Here is a 15,038-nt window from a genome sequence, read left to right as displayed (position 1 = left end):
TGCATGTGGTATATATCAATCTAAAGCACAACCAAAGCTATCATTTTATTTTACAGAGGCGATTTACTGGTGCATCTGCTGACTTTCTTTGAAATAGAAAGATTGAACTAGGGGACAAACTGACTTAAAATACCTGTTGTGGAGCTGGTTCCACAATGGCATTCAACCTGATTTTTTTTTTTTAATTACAAGTTTATTTGCAGAAGATCAATGAAGAACTGTTGCAGTTCTTCATTGATCTCCATTGGAGTTTATATTATGGCTTTAAGATTCTAGGAAAGAGCATGAAGGATGAGCTACAAAAACAATTTTCATCTGGCCTCAAAAAAACTTCATATGTGTATCTTCTGAGGCTGTGATTTCTTGTACGCTTGTATTTTCAACATTTAATGTTTCTGTTTTTCATAGTGCAAAGTTGACTGCCTTAACCTGTGTACCATATTTTTAATATTTGGGTCCAATTCCTAAATATCAAGCCCAAAAACCTGATTTCTTCTTCCAACTGGTTACTCAGATCAAATACTGATTCCACTGGGAGGAATTCTTTGAAGCACCCCCCTATTTCAACATCGGAGCTCCAAGTTTTACTGATCGAAACTCCTTCATGCATTTGCTGTTTAATATATTGCAGCCATTGTTATCAACTGACCGAATTTGAATATCAGATAAAACAAAAGCTCAGTCCTTATAAATTATGCCTATATTCTAATGTCCATAATTCCATTAGATATCACTATCTCTCATCTAATAATCTTGGCCGCAATTATTAGTTTCTTATAGTCACTATCACCTAATTTTCAATCTTGGTTTGTCAATTGGAATTGGCCCCCATATTTTATCAGCTATGTCAACTGCCAACGCCTGAAATTTTATTGGCCAACAAAAACCTAATTTTCAGTTCTTAAACCTCTAAGAAGAGCTGGTCCAACATTCCAAAGGTAGTGGTTGCAGGAAGAGAAAATAAACCAGGTAAGTGTATGCTCCTCAATTCTCCTTAAAAGGCTGAAAAAAAATACGGAAAGATTGGAAAAATAGTAAAGCAAGAAGAATTCGGATGTTCTTTATTTAAAAACCATGTTTAACGCAGGTGCACAATGCTGTTTTGTGACTCGAGTACCCAGTTATAAAGACTGCATAATCTCTCTAGACTTGGACTTTAATTTTTATACCATGTTTATGTCTTTGGGTTTGTTTAGCACGGTATCAACGTTGAAAATGAATCCTTTGTTAGACCCAATCCCTTTCTCAGTCTCCCTGTACTAATGTTACCTTTCTAACAAATATGTAATAGTTTTGTCAGTATTGAATTTCATTGATCCCCTAACCAATTATTGAAGTTGTTTTAACTGTCCCTTCAAATTAACAGCATTTTCTGCCCTCACTGTTCTTTCACGTTTTCTGTTTGTGAACTTCATAAGATGAACTTGGAATTTTTTTCTTCAGTTCACTTAGGCAGATGCACATAGTAGGACTAAGCACTGACCTGTTGCAGCACTTGATTATTGTAGTTTGACCACTCTGCACTACATTTTGTTAGTATTTGATTTTTTCTCGTTTTAGTCTAACATCTTTTAATCATGCACCATATCCTAAATTTCCTACGTTGATTGGATTTTTCTGAAGTCCAAATAAATCTCAAGAAATTTCATGATTCTTCATTTGTAAGGTCCAGAAAGAAATTGGAAGTTTATCACCTGTTGATTTAATATTTGTTCCAGATACTTGATTAATTTTCAGAGCCTTAATTTTAGTTATCTTTCTTTTGTCTTATAACCATCGCTTACATAACAGGACTGCCTTCATTTAAAAATGTTGGAAAATTTGCAGATAGTTATTTCATGTAGCGTTTGGCTAGGAAGCTTGTTACTTGTAGTGCAAAATGTTTGTAATTTCTCCTAGTTGATGTGTTTTAAAGATATAATTTTATATTTGTGGAAGTTATGGTTATTTATAAAGGATGAAGAGCGCCGTACTAAAGGTAGGTCATTTTCCTTTTATAAAAGTTTGTTGGTAGCATTTAAAATGTCAGAATTCATAAACTGTCTCATTGGGCAGAGGAAAATTATCGATAAACCATTCAGTGCCTTTTGTTTCCATTTTCCAAGTGTTTAACATAAAATAAGCATTATTTTTGGTGTCCTGAGAGAAATTTCGTTGCCTAAAAGAAAATAAATGTTGAGTTAAAATTACAGGTTCCATAAAGTTGCCCGAGTCACTGTTTACTTTTGTCCCTAGACATTTTTTTGCTCACCACCTAAATTTATCCTGCACACTGTTCCTCATCAAAGAGGATAAACAGCAAACCTTCATAGAATTGCATAGAAATTGCAACACCGAAACTTGTAGATTGGTCCAAACAATTTGTGTTGCTGCTTATCCACCACATGAGCAGCTGTCATCTCATATGCTCTGTAGTCATAATCCCTTTATTCCCATCTCTCTGCCTTCTGTCTAACTTATTCCTGAATAACTATATGGTCTCTGCCTCAGTCATTAACTCCAGTAATACAGTCTACAGCTGCACAACACTCAGTTAAATAAGAGTTTCTCCCGTTCTCTGTCTCAAGTCTCTTGCATTTCACTGGACATTTATGATTCCTCATTCTTTCCCCCTCAACCACTATATAAAAAAACACTTTCTATTGTTACCTATTGTTAAATAATCTTAAACAATTTAATCAAATCACTCATCTTCTAACGGAAAGAGCCCCAATTTTTCAATTTTGTTTTCTCAAACTGAGGCAACATTGTAATGAACCTGCACTGTTCTTGCTTCAACATCCTTCCTATTTTTTGGAACATATGCTGCTCTAACTGAGATTTTATATCGATTGTACATATATTCACTTTCAACCACATTCTGTGCTTCATGGAAGACGCTGGTGGGTGTCGTCTATAGGCCCCCGAATAATGATCTGGAGGTGGGGCGGGCTGTTAACACGCAAATAAGTGCGGCGTGCAGGAATGGGACGGCAGTAGTTATGGGAGATTTCAATCTACATATTGATTGGTCGACCCATGTTGGACGAGGTGGGCTCGAGGAGGAGTTCTTGGAATGCTGCCGGGATAATTTCCTTGAACAGTGTGTGTTGGAGCCGACGAGGGAGCAAGCTATCTTGGATCTGGTGCTATGTAATGAGGCGGGTAGAATTAGGGACCTTGCGGTGAAGGATCCTCTTGGAGAGAGTGATCATTGTATGGTGGAGTTTCTGGTGCAGATGGAGGAGGAGAAAGTGGGTTCCCGGATGCGCGTCCTTTGTTTGAATAGAGGGGAGTATGGTAGGATGAGAGAAGAATTAGCGAATGTGGACTGGGGGAATGTGTTGGAAGGTAGGTCTGCTGAGGAGCAGTGGAGGATCTTTAAGGAGATCTTTCTTGGTGCTCAGCAGAAATTTATTCCGATGGTTAAAAAGGACAGTAGGAAGAGAGGTAATAAGCCGTGGATAACGAAGGAGGTGAAGGAAAGTGTTAAACTAAAAGCAGAGGAATTTAGAGTAGCTAAGAGCAGTGGGCGAGAAGAGGATTGGGAAAGGTTTAAATGTCAACAAAGATTGACAAAGAAGTTGATAAAGGAGGGTAGGAGAAGCTATGAGGCTGGGCTAGCACTTAATATAAAAAAGGATAGCAAGAGTTTTTATAAATATATAAAAAGGAAGAGGCTGGCTAGGGTGAACGTTGGTCCTTTAGAGGATGAGAAAGGGGAGCTAGTGGTAGGGGATGGGGATATGGCGAAGGTCTTGAATAACTTTTTTGTTTCTGTCTTCACGGAGGAGGACGTGAATAATTTGCCGGGTGTTAGCGATGGAAAGGTGGTAGGAATGGAGGGTCTTAATGACATTACTGTTACTAGAGAGGTGGTGCTCGACAGACTGGAGGGGCTGATTGTGGACAAGTCCCCAGGACCGGATGGAATGCATCCGAGGGTTCTGAAAGAAATGGCGGAGGTGATAGTGGATGCCTTGGTGGTTATTTTCCAGACGTCGCTGGATTCTGGGGAAGTGCCGGAAGATTGGAAAACGGCTAATGTTACGCCGTTGTTTAAGAAGGGTGCCAGGCAAAAGGCGGGGAATTATAGGCCGGTTAGTTTAACGTCTGTGGTAGGTAAAATGTTAGAATCTGTCATTAAGCAGGAAATTGCGAGGCATCTTGAAGGGAATTGCTTGATAGGGCGGACGCAACACGGTTTCATTAAAGGGAAGTCGTGTCTGACAAATTTACTGGAGTTCTATGAGGATGTGTCTAGGGCAGTGGATAGAGGAGAGCCGGTGGATGTGGTCTTTCTGGATTTTCAGAAGGCATTTGACAAGGTACCTCACAAGAGGTTATTGCAGAAGGTCAGGGGACATGGAGTTGGGGGTAGGGTGTTAGCGTGGATAGAGGATTGGTTGTCAAATAGGAGGCAGAGAGTGGGGGTCAATGGGTGCTATTCGGATTGGCGGATGGTGACTAGTGGGGTGCCCCAGGGGTCAGTGCTGGGGCCTCAGCTATTTACCATTTATATAGATGATCTGGAGGAGGGAACCGAGTGCAGGGTGTCGAAATTTGCTGATGACACCAAGATTGGGGGAACGGCAAATTGTGCGGAGGGTGTGGAGAGTCTGCAGAAGGATCTAGATAGGCTGGGCGAATGGGCCAGGAAATGGCAAATGGAATTTAATGTTGGCAAGTGTGAGGTGGTCCACTTTGGTAGGAAGAATGGTAGGAAGGACTATTACTTACGTGGCAAAAAACTGCAGCAGGCGACGGTGCAGAGGGACCTCGGGGTCCTTGTGCATGAGTCGCAAAAACCCAGCTTGCAGGTGCAGCAGGTGGTCAGGAAGGCGAATGGGATGCTGGCCTTCATAGCGAGGGGGATTGAATATAAAAGTAGGGAGGTCTTGCTGCAGCTGTATAGGGCATTGGTGAGGCCGCAGCTGGAGTACTGTGTGCAGTTTTGGGCGCCGCACCTGCGCAAGGATATTTTGGCCCTGGAGGGAGTGCAGAGGAGGTTTACTAGGCTGATACCGGAGTTGAGGGGATTGAGCTATGAGGAGAGGCTGAATAAACTAGGCTTGTACTCGTTAGAGTTTAGAAGAATGAGGGGAGATCTCATTGAGACGTATAAGATGATGAATGGGATGGATAGGATAGAGGTGGAGAGACTCTTCCCGCTCAAAAAAGACAGTAGGACTAGGGGGCACAGCCTCAAGATAAAGGGGAGGCGGTTTAGAACGGAGTTGAGGAGGAACTTCTTCACTCAAAGGGTGGTGAATCTCTGGAATTCTCTGCCCGTTGAAGTGGTGGAGGCTGCCTCGCTAAATATTTTTAAGAAGCGGGTTGATGGGTTTTTGATAAGAGAGGGGATTAAGGGTTATGGGGAGAGGGCGGGAAAGTGGAACTGAGCCACAACAGATCAGCCATGATCTTATTGAATGGCGGGGCAGGCTCGAAGGGCTAGATGGCCTACTCCTGCTCCTATTTCTTATGTTCTTATGTTCTTAAAACAGTATTCGGTTAGCTTTTGTGCTAATGTGCACTTGAATACTGCTCTTAAAGCCTTGTGAGCCAGAACACCCTAATCCCTGTTATCTTCTGCAATCACCCAGCCTTTTCCACAAGTGTAATTTCTTCTATTTTTCTCACAAAATGAGACCTCCTCATGTTGGCTGTTGTTGAATTGCACTTGCCATTTATTTGCCTAAATCGCCATTTTATCTGTCTCTTTTTGTCTGCTTAGCTCATCACAACAAAATGTGATAGAGGGTAACTTGATCTGATTTATTAGCTGACTCTCGTTTTCCTTTCAGGTGACATCTAACCTTTGCGACTTGTTAGATGGTTTTTTGGTGTACAATTTATCTCTTTGCAAAACATTTTCTTACAATGAAATGTACAATGCTTTCCCTCATGCACCTTTTTTCTTCAGAATTGAATTTCTAAAATAAAGATTATTAAATACGCTGCCAAGAAAATGCAACATTTTGCAAATGGTCGAAATTTCATTTACATTGCAACTTTTATATTTCTGCATATTTTAATTTTCTGTATTAATTGAATTGTCCTTCTAAAAAAAAACTTTTCTTAAAGTCTTGCAATTTCTTGCCCATAGGTCTCCTATTAAACATTTTGTCCTCCTAATTGGGGATAAAGATTAAGGTATGAAAATGAATGAAATATGCATTAGCCAGGTGCTACCTCTTTCTAATGTTGTGAAAACTATAATTTTTATTTGCTGTATTTTATTTGCATTTGTATTGCTCAAAGGAGGGCAAGAGGCATTCGGAAGAGAGATACTTACTGAAGACAATGTCATGAAAAAATTTTGTGGCCAAGTTCAGATTTAAATGAACGGTACTTAACATAATATTTCATTTAATTTCATTACCTCTAGTTTTATCAAAAGGGGTGATCGCAAATGACATTTAACTCATTTTGTTATCGAGCAGCCTGACCTTCACCTTGAATTTTTGAAGATCACAGTAATAGACTTGAATGAAAATTTTAAAAAATTAAGATTGGCATTGTTCTCTTGATAGTACAATAATTTTCTCAAATGTTCTCTAACTTTGAGATGCAGTAAAGTTAATTGTACTGGATTTGCAACATCTTAAATCATCTTATGCTTTAGGAATTTGGTTTGAATTAAGACATGATAATATGTTTTTGAAGTATTCAAAACAGAACCATCACATTTAAATCTATGGCATTTAATAGAGTACCGAGAGATAGGTTTGGTCAAAATTGAGAAAACTTGCACAGCTGGAGCCAAGGAATTTAATGTGACCCATTAACTGTAAAACAGTTGTACGATTTAGAAGGTTTATGGTCCTTGAGTGAAGTTAAAGGATCTTTCTTACCACACTTCAAATCTTTAGAAGGAGCTGTACTGTGATGTGGTAATAGCAAATAAAGTGCAACTTGCAGATTTAGAGTAAATCTGTAAACTTAATTCAGTGCGCAGCTACAGAGTTGTGCAATGCACCACACAACAAAATATACTTAAAATTTACTTGGATAATAAATAAAATATATTTGATATCACTGCTTTTTAAGATTCTTCTCATCTATTTGTCCTTATTCTGTGGCAGCCTTTCTACTTAATTATTCTATTAAAGCAAGCATTGAAGGTTTGGAAAAGAAAATTCAAATGAGGAACAAAATATTTTTATCCAGTGTTGCCAATTAAATATCATATACATTTACTCAAAATGCAGCATTTGATAGAATTTCTTGGTCAGATGCTGCACATGAACAGATATACAGCAACCAGACTTTGTCTTGGTTGGCTGCTGTTATGTCATCACAAAAGGCAGCTGGTGTAATTATGATTTGCGGTGACTTAGTTTGAGTCATTAATATTTCTCTTTCACCACCTCACACGCACTCTCCCATGCCTACCCACAAATGAGATGGACTAAATGTTATTTTTTCATGCTAAGAGTTATTAGCAGTGTGTGCAGACACCTGCCTTTTCTCTCTCAGGCCCAGTACCAAATATTGTCAGATTAGGTGCTGGCTAGATTTGGAATTAAGCTCCTGGTTTAATTTTATCTTCAAAGACCATCCTGTTAGTGGGGTTTTCCAATGAGATGGCAAATATACTCGGGAAACCAATGTCACAGTATAAAGGTAAAAAGTTATCAAAAAATCAGTGATCAATGGGAGAAATTGTGATGGTCTCAGATACAGGATACCCAGACCACTTGAATAGGTTCTAATGTCATCAGTAAAAAAAACAGGACAGTTACACATTTTTGTAATCTGATTCTCCTCCACCTTACATTAGGTTAAAATTAATTTCATATAATGCTTATACATCAATATAAATCTTTGTCAGATACTTCAACCAATTGCTTAGTACTTTCCAAGGCTTTTTACTCTTATGTGAGAAATAAAAGAATGATTGGGTGAGGTTAGGGCCAGTCAAGGATAGTAGTGGGAACTTGTGCATGGAGTCAGAAGAGATAGGTGAGGCAATGAACGAATACTTTTCGTCAGTGCTCACCGAGGAGAGGGATCGTGTTTTTGAGGATGAGAATGTGATACAGGCTGATAGGCTGGAGGAGGTAGATATTCTGAGGGGAGGTATGATAGCAATTTTGAAAAACCTAAGCCCCTGGACTGGATGGGATATATCCTAGGATTGTTTGTGAGGCAAGGGAGGAGTTTGCAGAGCCTTTGGCTTTGTTCTTTGGGTCGTCACTGCCCATAGGGATAGTGCTGGAGGACTGGAGAGTGGCGAATGTTGCTCCACTCTTTAAGAAAGGAAGTAAGAATGACCCTGGTAATTATAGGCTGGTCAGTCTTACTTTGGTGGTCAGTAAGTTAATGGAAAAGGCCCTGAGGGATAGGATTTATGATCATTTGGAAAGCTGCAGCTTAATCCGGGATAGTCAACATGGATTCGTGAAGGGTAAGTCTTGCTTCACAAATTTGGTAGAATTCTTTGAGGAGGTAACTAAGTGTGTGGATGAAGGTAGAGTAGTTGATGTCGTATACATGGATTTTAATAAGGTGTTTGATAAGGTTCCCCGTGGTCAGCTCGTGAAGAAAGTAAGGTGTGGGCTAAAGGGAAATTTGGCCGATTGGCTAAGTAACTGGCTATCTCATAGAACACAGTAAGAAGTCTCACAACACCAGGTTAAAGTCCAACAGGTTTATTTGGTAGCAAACGCCACTAGCTTTCAGGGCTTTGCTCCTGACGAAGGGGCAAAGCCCCAAAAGCTAGTGACATTTGCTACCAAATAAACCTGTTGGACTTTAACCTGGTGTTGTGAGACTTCTTACTGTGTTTTACCCCAGTCCAACACTGACATCTCCACATCATGTCTCATAGAAGACGGTGGTGGTGGATGGAAAATTTTCAGACTGGAGGCCAGTTACCAGCGATGTACCACAGGGACCAGTGCTGGGTCCTCTGCTATTTGTAATTTTTATCAATGACTTGGAGGAGGGAGTTGAAGGGTGGGTCAGTAAATTTGCTGATGATACCAAGATTGGTGGAGTAATGGATGAGGTGGAGAACTCTTGCAGGCTGCAAAGAGACATTGATAGGATGCAGAGCTGGGCCGAAAAATGGCAGATGGAGTTTAACCCTGATAGGTGCGTGGTGATTCATTTTGGTAGGACAAACTTGAATGCAGATTACAAGGTCAACAGCAGGGTTCTGAGGAATGTGGGGGAACAGAGATTTTGGGGTTCATATCCACAGATCTCTGAAGGTTGCCACTCAAGTGGATAAAGCCATGAAGAAGGCCTATACTGTGTTCGCGTTTATTAACAGTGGGTTTAAGAGCCGTGGGGTTATGCTGCAACTGTACAGGACCTTGGTGAGACCACATATGGAATATTGTGTGTAGTTCTGGTCATCTCACTATAAGAAGGATCTGGAAACATTGGAGAGAGTGCAGAGGAGATTTACCAGGATTCTGCCTGGTTTGGAGGGTAGGTCTCAAGAGGAAAGGTTGAGGGAACTAGTGCTTTTCTCTTTAGAGCGGAGGAGGATGAGGTGTGACTTAATAGAAGTTTATAAGATGATGAGGGGGATAGATAGAGTGGACGTTTCTTTGGGTGGATGTAGCTGTTATTGGGGGGCATAACTAAAAGGTTCATGGCGGGAAAAATTAGCAGCGATGTCTGAAGTAGGCTCTTTACTCGGAGTGGTTGGTGTGTAGAATGCACTGCCTGCTGTGATATTGGAGTTGGACACTTGAGGAACTTTCAAGCAATTATTGGATAGGCACATGGAGCACACCAGAATGATAGGGAGTGGGATAGCATTCCTCAGACGAGGAGCATATCCTATATATATAATCCATCTAATTTTCTGTTTGGGATTTTGATCTATGAAAAGTAGTACGACTTTTTACCTTGAGGCAGGAACGACTCTTTTTAAAAAAAAGCTCTTGTAGCAGGATTCAGAAGCAACAAAGTTGAGAACCTCTGAGTATGTCAGATGGTGGCAAGTTCCACTTTCCAGATACACTTTGAGTGAAGATGTTTCCCTTGAATTTCTTAGCAGATTTATTGTTGACAGCCATATATACACAAGTGCGTACGTCCCTATACTTAGCCTATCAAACTTCATAATTTTCAAGATCACTGCCTCTCGGCCTTCTCTGTTGTAGAGAAGAGAATCCCAGTTTGTTCAGCACTTTGATATCCTTGCTGTAATATGGAAAACCCAACTAAGGAAAGTACACAGAAGTGAGGATCCGTTCTGCTGGTGGAAGAAGTGTTTTATTGTAGTTCTCTTTCTCTCTCTCCCCTCTCCCTTTGCAAAAAGGAACTGAAACATTTTAAGATCGAATAATCTGCAGTAAGATTTAAAATAGATATTGTGATTGCAAGACCGGATAATTTTTGCAGATGAGGTTTGCAATTTATATTTCTGTCTCCAGCCTAGGATGTGCAGGACTGTGAAGTGAAGCTTCTGAAGTCTACATCACTAGCTTCCAATGAAACTACTTTGCCTTTATTATTATGATCTTTAGTTCATACCAAATACTGTTGTTTATTGTGGATGCAACTGGTACAACCCTTGGCAAGAAGAAGGAACCTGAATAAGGGAACTTAATACATCTGATGTATATTTAATGGGTGTTTGTGTACAACTTGGTTGTTCTGGGGCAGAGCCACCCTATGTAAACCAACAGAAGCAAGTCACTCCCTTTTTTAAGAGGAACCTGTTGTCATTGGAAAAATTTCCATAGCTGCTGGTGAGTTTTTGAGAAATCACACAATGTAGTAAGTAAATTTCAGTGGTACATGGGTGGTGTAGATGTTTGTTTTTCATGAGGTGGAGTTCTTTGAACGTCATTGTAAAGTGCATCAAGATCTAGAATGTCCGGACTTTTTCAGCAGGAAACTTGCTCAAATTCAAAATGATTGGCAAAAAGCAATATGACGAGGAAAAACTTCAATCAACAAGTGGTGCAGATTGGGAATGCACTGACCAAACGTGGTAGAGCTAAATTCAGTTGTGGCTTTCAGAAGGGATTTGGATAAGTGGTGGAGAAAATTTGCAGGGCTATGGGAAAGGGTGAGGGACTGGATGAGCTGTTATGCACCTGTAGAAAACCGGCATAAACAAAATGACCCAAGTGACATACTGTGCTGTGACCAATCTCATGCTATATTTTGATTCTTTTGTTGTCTGAAAAGCATTAAAGATAATGTTTTTGTGTAATTATTTAATGAATGGCTATTGGTAATGGGCTTTCTGAAGTGAATCAGTTACTTGATATGGTAATTTTCTGAGACGTTACTTAATTTTCATAAAGATGCAGCGCAAAGTTTTTTGGCATCTAACTGCATTGATGGAAACAGCTCTAAAGATCATTCTCATGCAATCTTTTGTACGAATAACATTGTCATGAGAGCACAAAGAAAACCTGATCTTGAATTGTAAATATTAATTGGAAACGCTATGCAAAAAACTCTGACAAGGATGCCTTTTTGGGCTACTTCCAAATCAAAGGGAAGGGATATTTGGCCCAGGAACACTTTACGTCAGTGCTAAATATTTGTAGCATTGGCAGTGTGCAGAATGAAGTTTCCTCAACTCTGCTGCATCAAAAAGGTGAAATCCCAAGTGCAATATAATTGTCCGCAAACGGAGGCCTTTGAGTAGTATTGCCCATTTTAATTATGTGGATTTGCATTCTTGAAGCTCCATGTTAAATTCGCTTAATGTAAAGTCCCCATAGTTGTGAGAGAAAATAGACTTCCATCCCATCATGGTTGGTTGAATTTGAATCCAGGTCCTAGCGTTTTAAGGTCAGTCTCTTATCATCTGCAGTATCCAATTTGTGTTCATCATTTCCACAAATTGCTTTAACTTTTAAGTTTTTTAATATTATCCAAAGTTTTAGGTATACTATATGGTCCATATACATAAGATCATAAGAAATAAGAATAGGAGTAGGCTATTGGACCTTGGGCCCAGTCCATCATTCAGTAAGATGATCTGATTGTGGCCTTGTCTTCACTTTCCTGTCCACTCACGCCCTCCACCAATAATGTTTTTCATTAAAATCTAACTCAGCCTTGAATATATTCAATGACCCAGGTTCCACTTTCGAAGAGAGCTGCAAGACCATCTGGGAGTCAAAATTCCTGCTCCATGTTAGTTGGGAGACCCCTTATTTTTAAATTAAGCTACTTTGCTCTAGATCTCCCCTTGAGGAGAAGCATCCTCTCGGCATCTACACTGTCAAGATCATACATGTTTGAGGCGGATTACATCTCATTCTTCTTAACTCCAATGAGTAGAGGTCCAACCTACTAAACCTTTCTTATGACAATCTGTTTATCCCAGGAATCCACGTAGTCAGTCACCTTGCTGCCAGTACAAGTAAATGCTTCCTTAAAAGAGGTGATCAAAACTATAAGCAGTATTCTAGGTATGATCTAACTGATGCCCCCCTGTCGATTAGTAGCAAGACTTTCACTTTTATACTCAATGCTCCTTGCATTTGTAGCACCTGTTTTTGAATTAAATATTACCTACAATTACAAAACTGTTACATTAATTTATCAAACCTACAATTTTGCTAACTTCCTTGTTGAAATAATCATTTTATTACTAGATTGATGCCTTTGTCACCTTTAAACTCATATTCCAATGCCCCTGCCCTCCTGAAAGCTGGCGCTCCCCCCCCCCCCCTCTGTTTTTCATACTTCAGCTCAGTGAGAATACCTGCTACATCCTATCCTTCGGATTTCACTCTTGCATTGTTTCTGTGCTTGCTGAACTTTATTTGTTCTCAATCCCTCAAGTGTGATATTCTTATCCTCAGGCTGAGATCTCTCCATGACCGCACATCCTTGCCTCCAACCCCATCCAACAGTTTCCATTCACATTCTACAGTCCCAAAGAATACTCTTCCTCTATCTCTAGCCCCTTGTGCATCTTGGAGTCTCTTCGCCCTATCATTGGTAGCTCTGGAATTTCCTCTCTACACCTGTTCACCTCCTCTAATGTAAAGCCCGTCTCTTCCAAATGTTTGTCAGCTTTCCCAACCTCTGCAACTCAATATTAATTTATGTCTAATTACTGTGTTATACCATAGGATGCTAAAGGAACTTGATAAATGCAAATTGTTTTGGGTGGAAATTAGTATTATTTGTTTCTGCAAGACTTTGAGTTCAGGGGCTTTTTTGGTTAAATCTTCTATTAGTGTTGGAGACTAAAATAATTAAATTTTGATGGTCAACTATTCCATGATGTGCTGCAGCACAAATGTCAAAGACTCCAAAATAATGTTACTTCTCATTCTTCTTAACTCCAATGAGTAGAGGTTCAACCTGCTAACCTTCCTTCATATGACAACCTGTTCATCCCAGGAATCTGCCTTGTCAGTCAATGACAAATGACAAAGACTCCTAGATAACGTACTTAGAAATTTAATGTACTTAGAAATTTGGTTTTGCTGTTAATATTTGCTTATTATTGGTGTTGTTAGCTGCTCCAGGAAGTAGTTTCAATTTTGTTTCTGCTGTTTGATCTGGAGTGAATCTTTCGTTTCTGTGTGTGTATTTCCCAAATATCAATGAAATTGAGCTGCATATTTTGCATGACACCAGTTTTGTTCTGAATGGTTAAGTAGTTTTATTCCCCACACAGTGAACGCACAGACTTGTGTAAGGATAAATTATCATGCAATATCTGACACGACTGAATTAACACGACTTGCATTCCTTTCCCCTGCAGCCTCTTTTCTTGTAGATAATCTTACAGCATTTAGCGCTGTCATTGTTCTGAAAAGCTTCTCTATAAGAAACATGTTCATCAACTCTTCCAGATGACCAGCCAACTGGACCCAAAGTTATTTTCCCAGTAGATTTCTCAAACAAACTAATCAGCCATTTATGTGTTTCTGGAGAGATAAGCAACTTCCAGTTGGCATTAAAATGCTTTTCAGCTTTGAAATTGCGTTCTGGCATAGGTCTAACCTATGACACTAACCCCCTTAAAAGCAAGCTTCTGCTTAAATATCTTGTAAATAACTATTTAGCTTCTTTCTATGAGAAAGTAGTTAACAAATCCAGAAATGTGACAGTATCATGCAGCATCTTCCCCCCCCCCCCCCCCCCCGCCACTCCCCGCCAACCATCCTTGCCCCATCCATTTCAATTGTGTCCTGTGTAAGTAATCACATGCCACTTCAATGTCTTGTATTGGTTCTAATGGGGTATGAACTTTGGAGTGTTTTCTTTGCTGCGAGTTTCTGGTTTTAGACTGCTGAAACGTCATTTCACTTTGCATCCTTTCAGATATCCTAGAAAATAGACTTGTTTTATGTGAAGTAGCTCAAAACAGATAAATGCACTTTAAAAGTCGCTTACACCAATATTATGATCGCTCTTGCCTTTATTTTCTTGGCATCTGAATCTGCCAGGATTGCTTGTTTGGTTTCAGGTTTTCTGTTTCTTAAAGAATTTTAATGACCATTTACTTTGTTTTCTCAATATAGATCCATTCTAGCTGCAAAGCCATGGATGGGATCGATTCCCAAGGTGCTAATGCTGCTCTGGACGAGGAACTCGAAAGTGAGCCAAGTGATATAGATTGCGCACCTTTTAAGCACTGAACATTTAACCCAGCAGCTTGGCTGAGGTTGTCGCACACGAGACATAAACATGGATCCTACACCAGCTTGGGAAACTGCATTAGTATTAAAACAACATCAGCCAACTCTGTCTTGTTCATTTCTGTATAATAAGCTGCATCAAGCCTTCAAAAAGATAAAGCATGGAATAAATAATGTATGGCCTATTACTTCTGTTCTATATGAAGTTTATGTGGCAATTTAAGATGGTGTGGACTCTAATAACAGGAACAATAGAGTGAATGAAGAGGAGGAGCCAGACATTGGAAAGGAAGAAATCAATTCTGGGAATAAGTAGAGGAGAAAGGAGAGTGGGGCCAGCAAAAATTAGAAGAGAAGGAGTGAAGGAAGTAGTGGATGAGAGGAGTGGTGGAGGATAGGCAAACTGAACTGAAGGTGGGGAAAGACAGAAATAAATGAGGTAAATGATGTGTAAATGTGGTAAGA

The 15,038-nt window shown here is 39.8% G+C and overlaps 1 protein-coding gene across 1 annotated transcript in view; it reads left to right on the top strand.

Moving 5' to 3' along the window:
* Nucleotides 1-14,758, top strand: part of ilrun (inflammation and lipid regulator with UBA-like and NBR1-like domains) — an 81,566-nt gene extending 66,808 nt beyond the window's left edge. Inside the window, exon 5 of the mRNA XM_080210237.1 lies at nucleotides 14,457-14,758. Within this exon, the coding sequence (XP_080066363.1) occupies nucleotides 14,457-14,573 (117 nt within the window). The 3' untranslated portion in view covers nucleotides 14,574-14,758. The remainder of the gene's footprint in view (nucleotides 1-14,456) is intronic.
* The last annotated feature ends 280 nt before the right edge of the window (nucleotides 14,759-15,038 follow it).

This window comes from Carcharhinus amblyrhynchos, chromosome 22 (genome assembly GCF_965287045.1).
Source record: "Carcharhinus amblyrhynchos chromosome 22, sCarAmb.v2.hapA, whole genome shotgun sequence".
Taxonomy (NCBI): Eukaryota; Metazoa; Chordata; class Chondrichthyes; order Carcharhiniformes; family Carcharhinidae; genus Carcharhinus; species Carcharhinus amblyrhynchos.
Note: the sequence above shows the minus strand (reverse complement) of the source record. Positions and strands in the feature narration are given on the sequence as shown.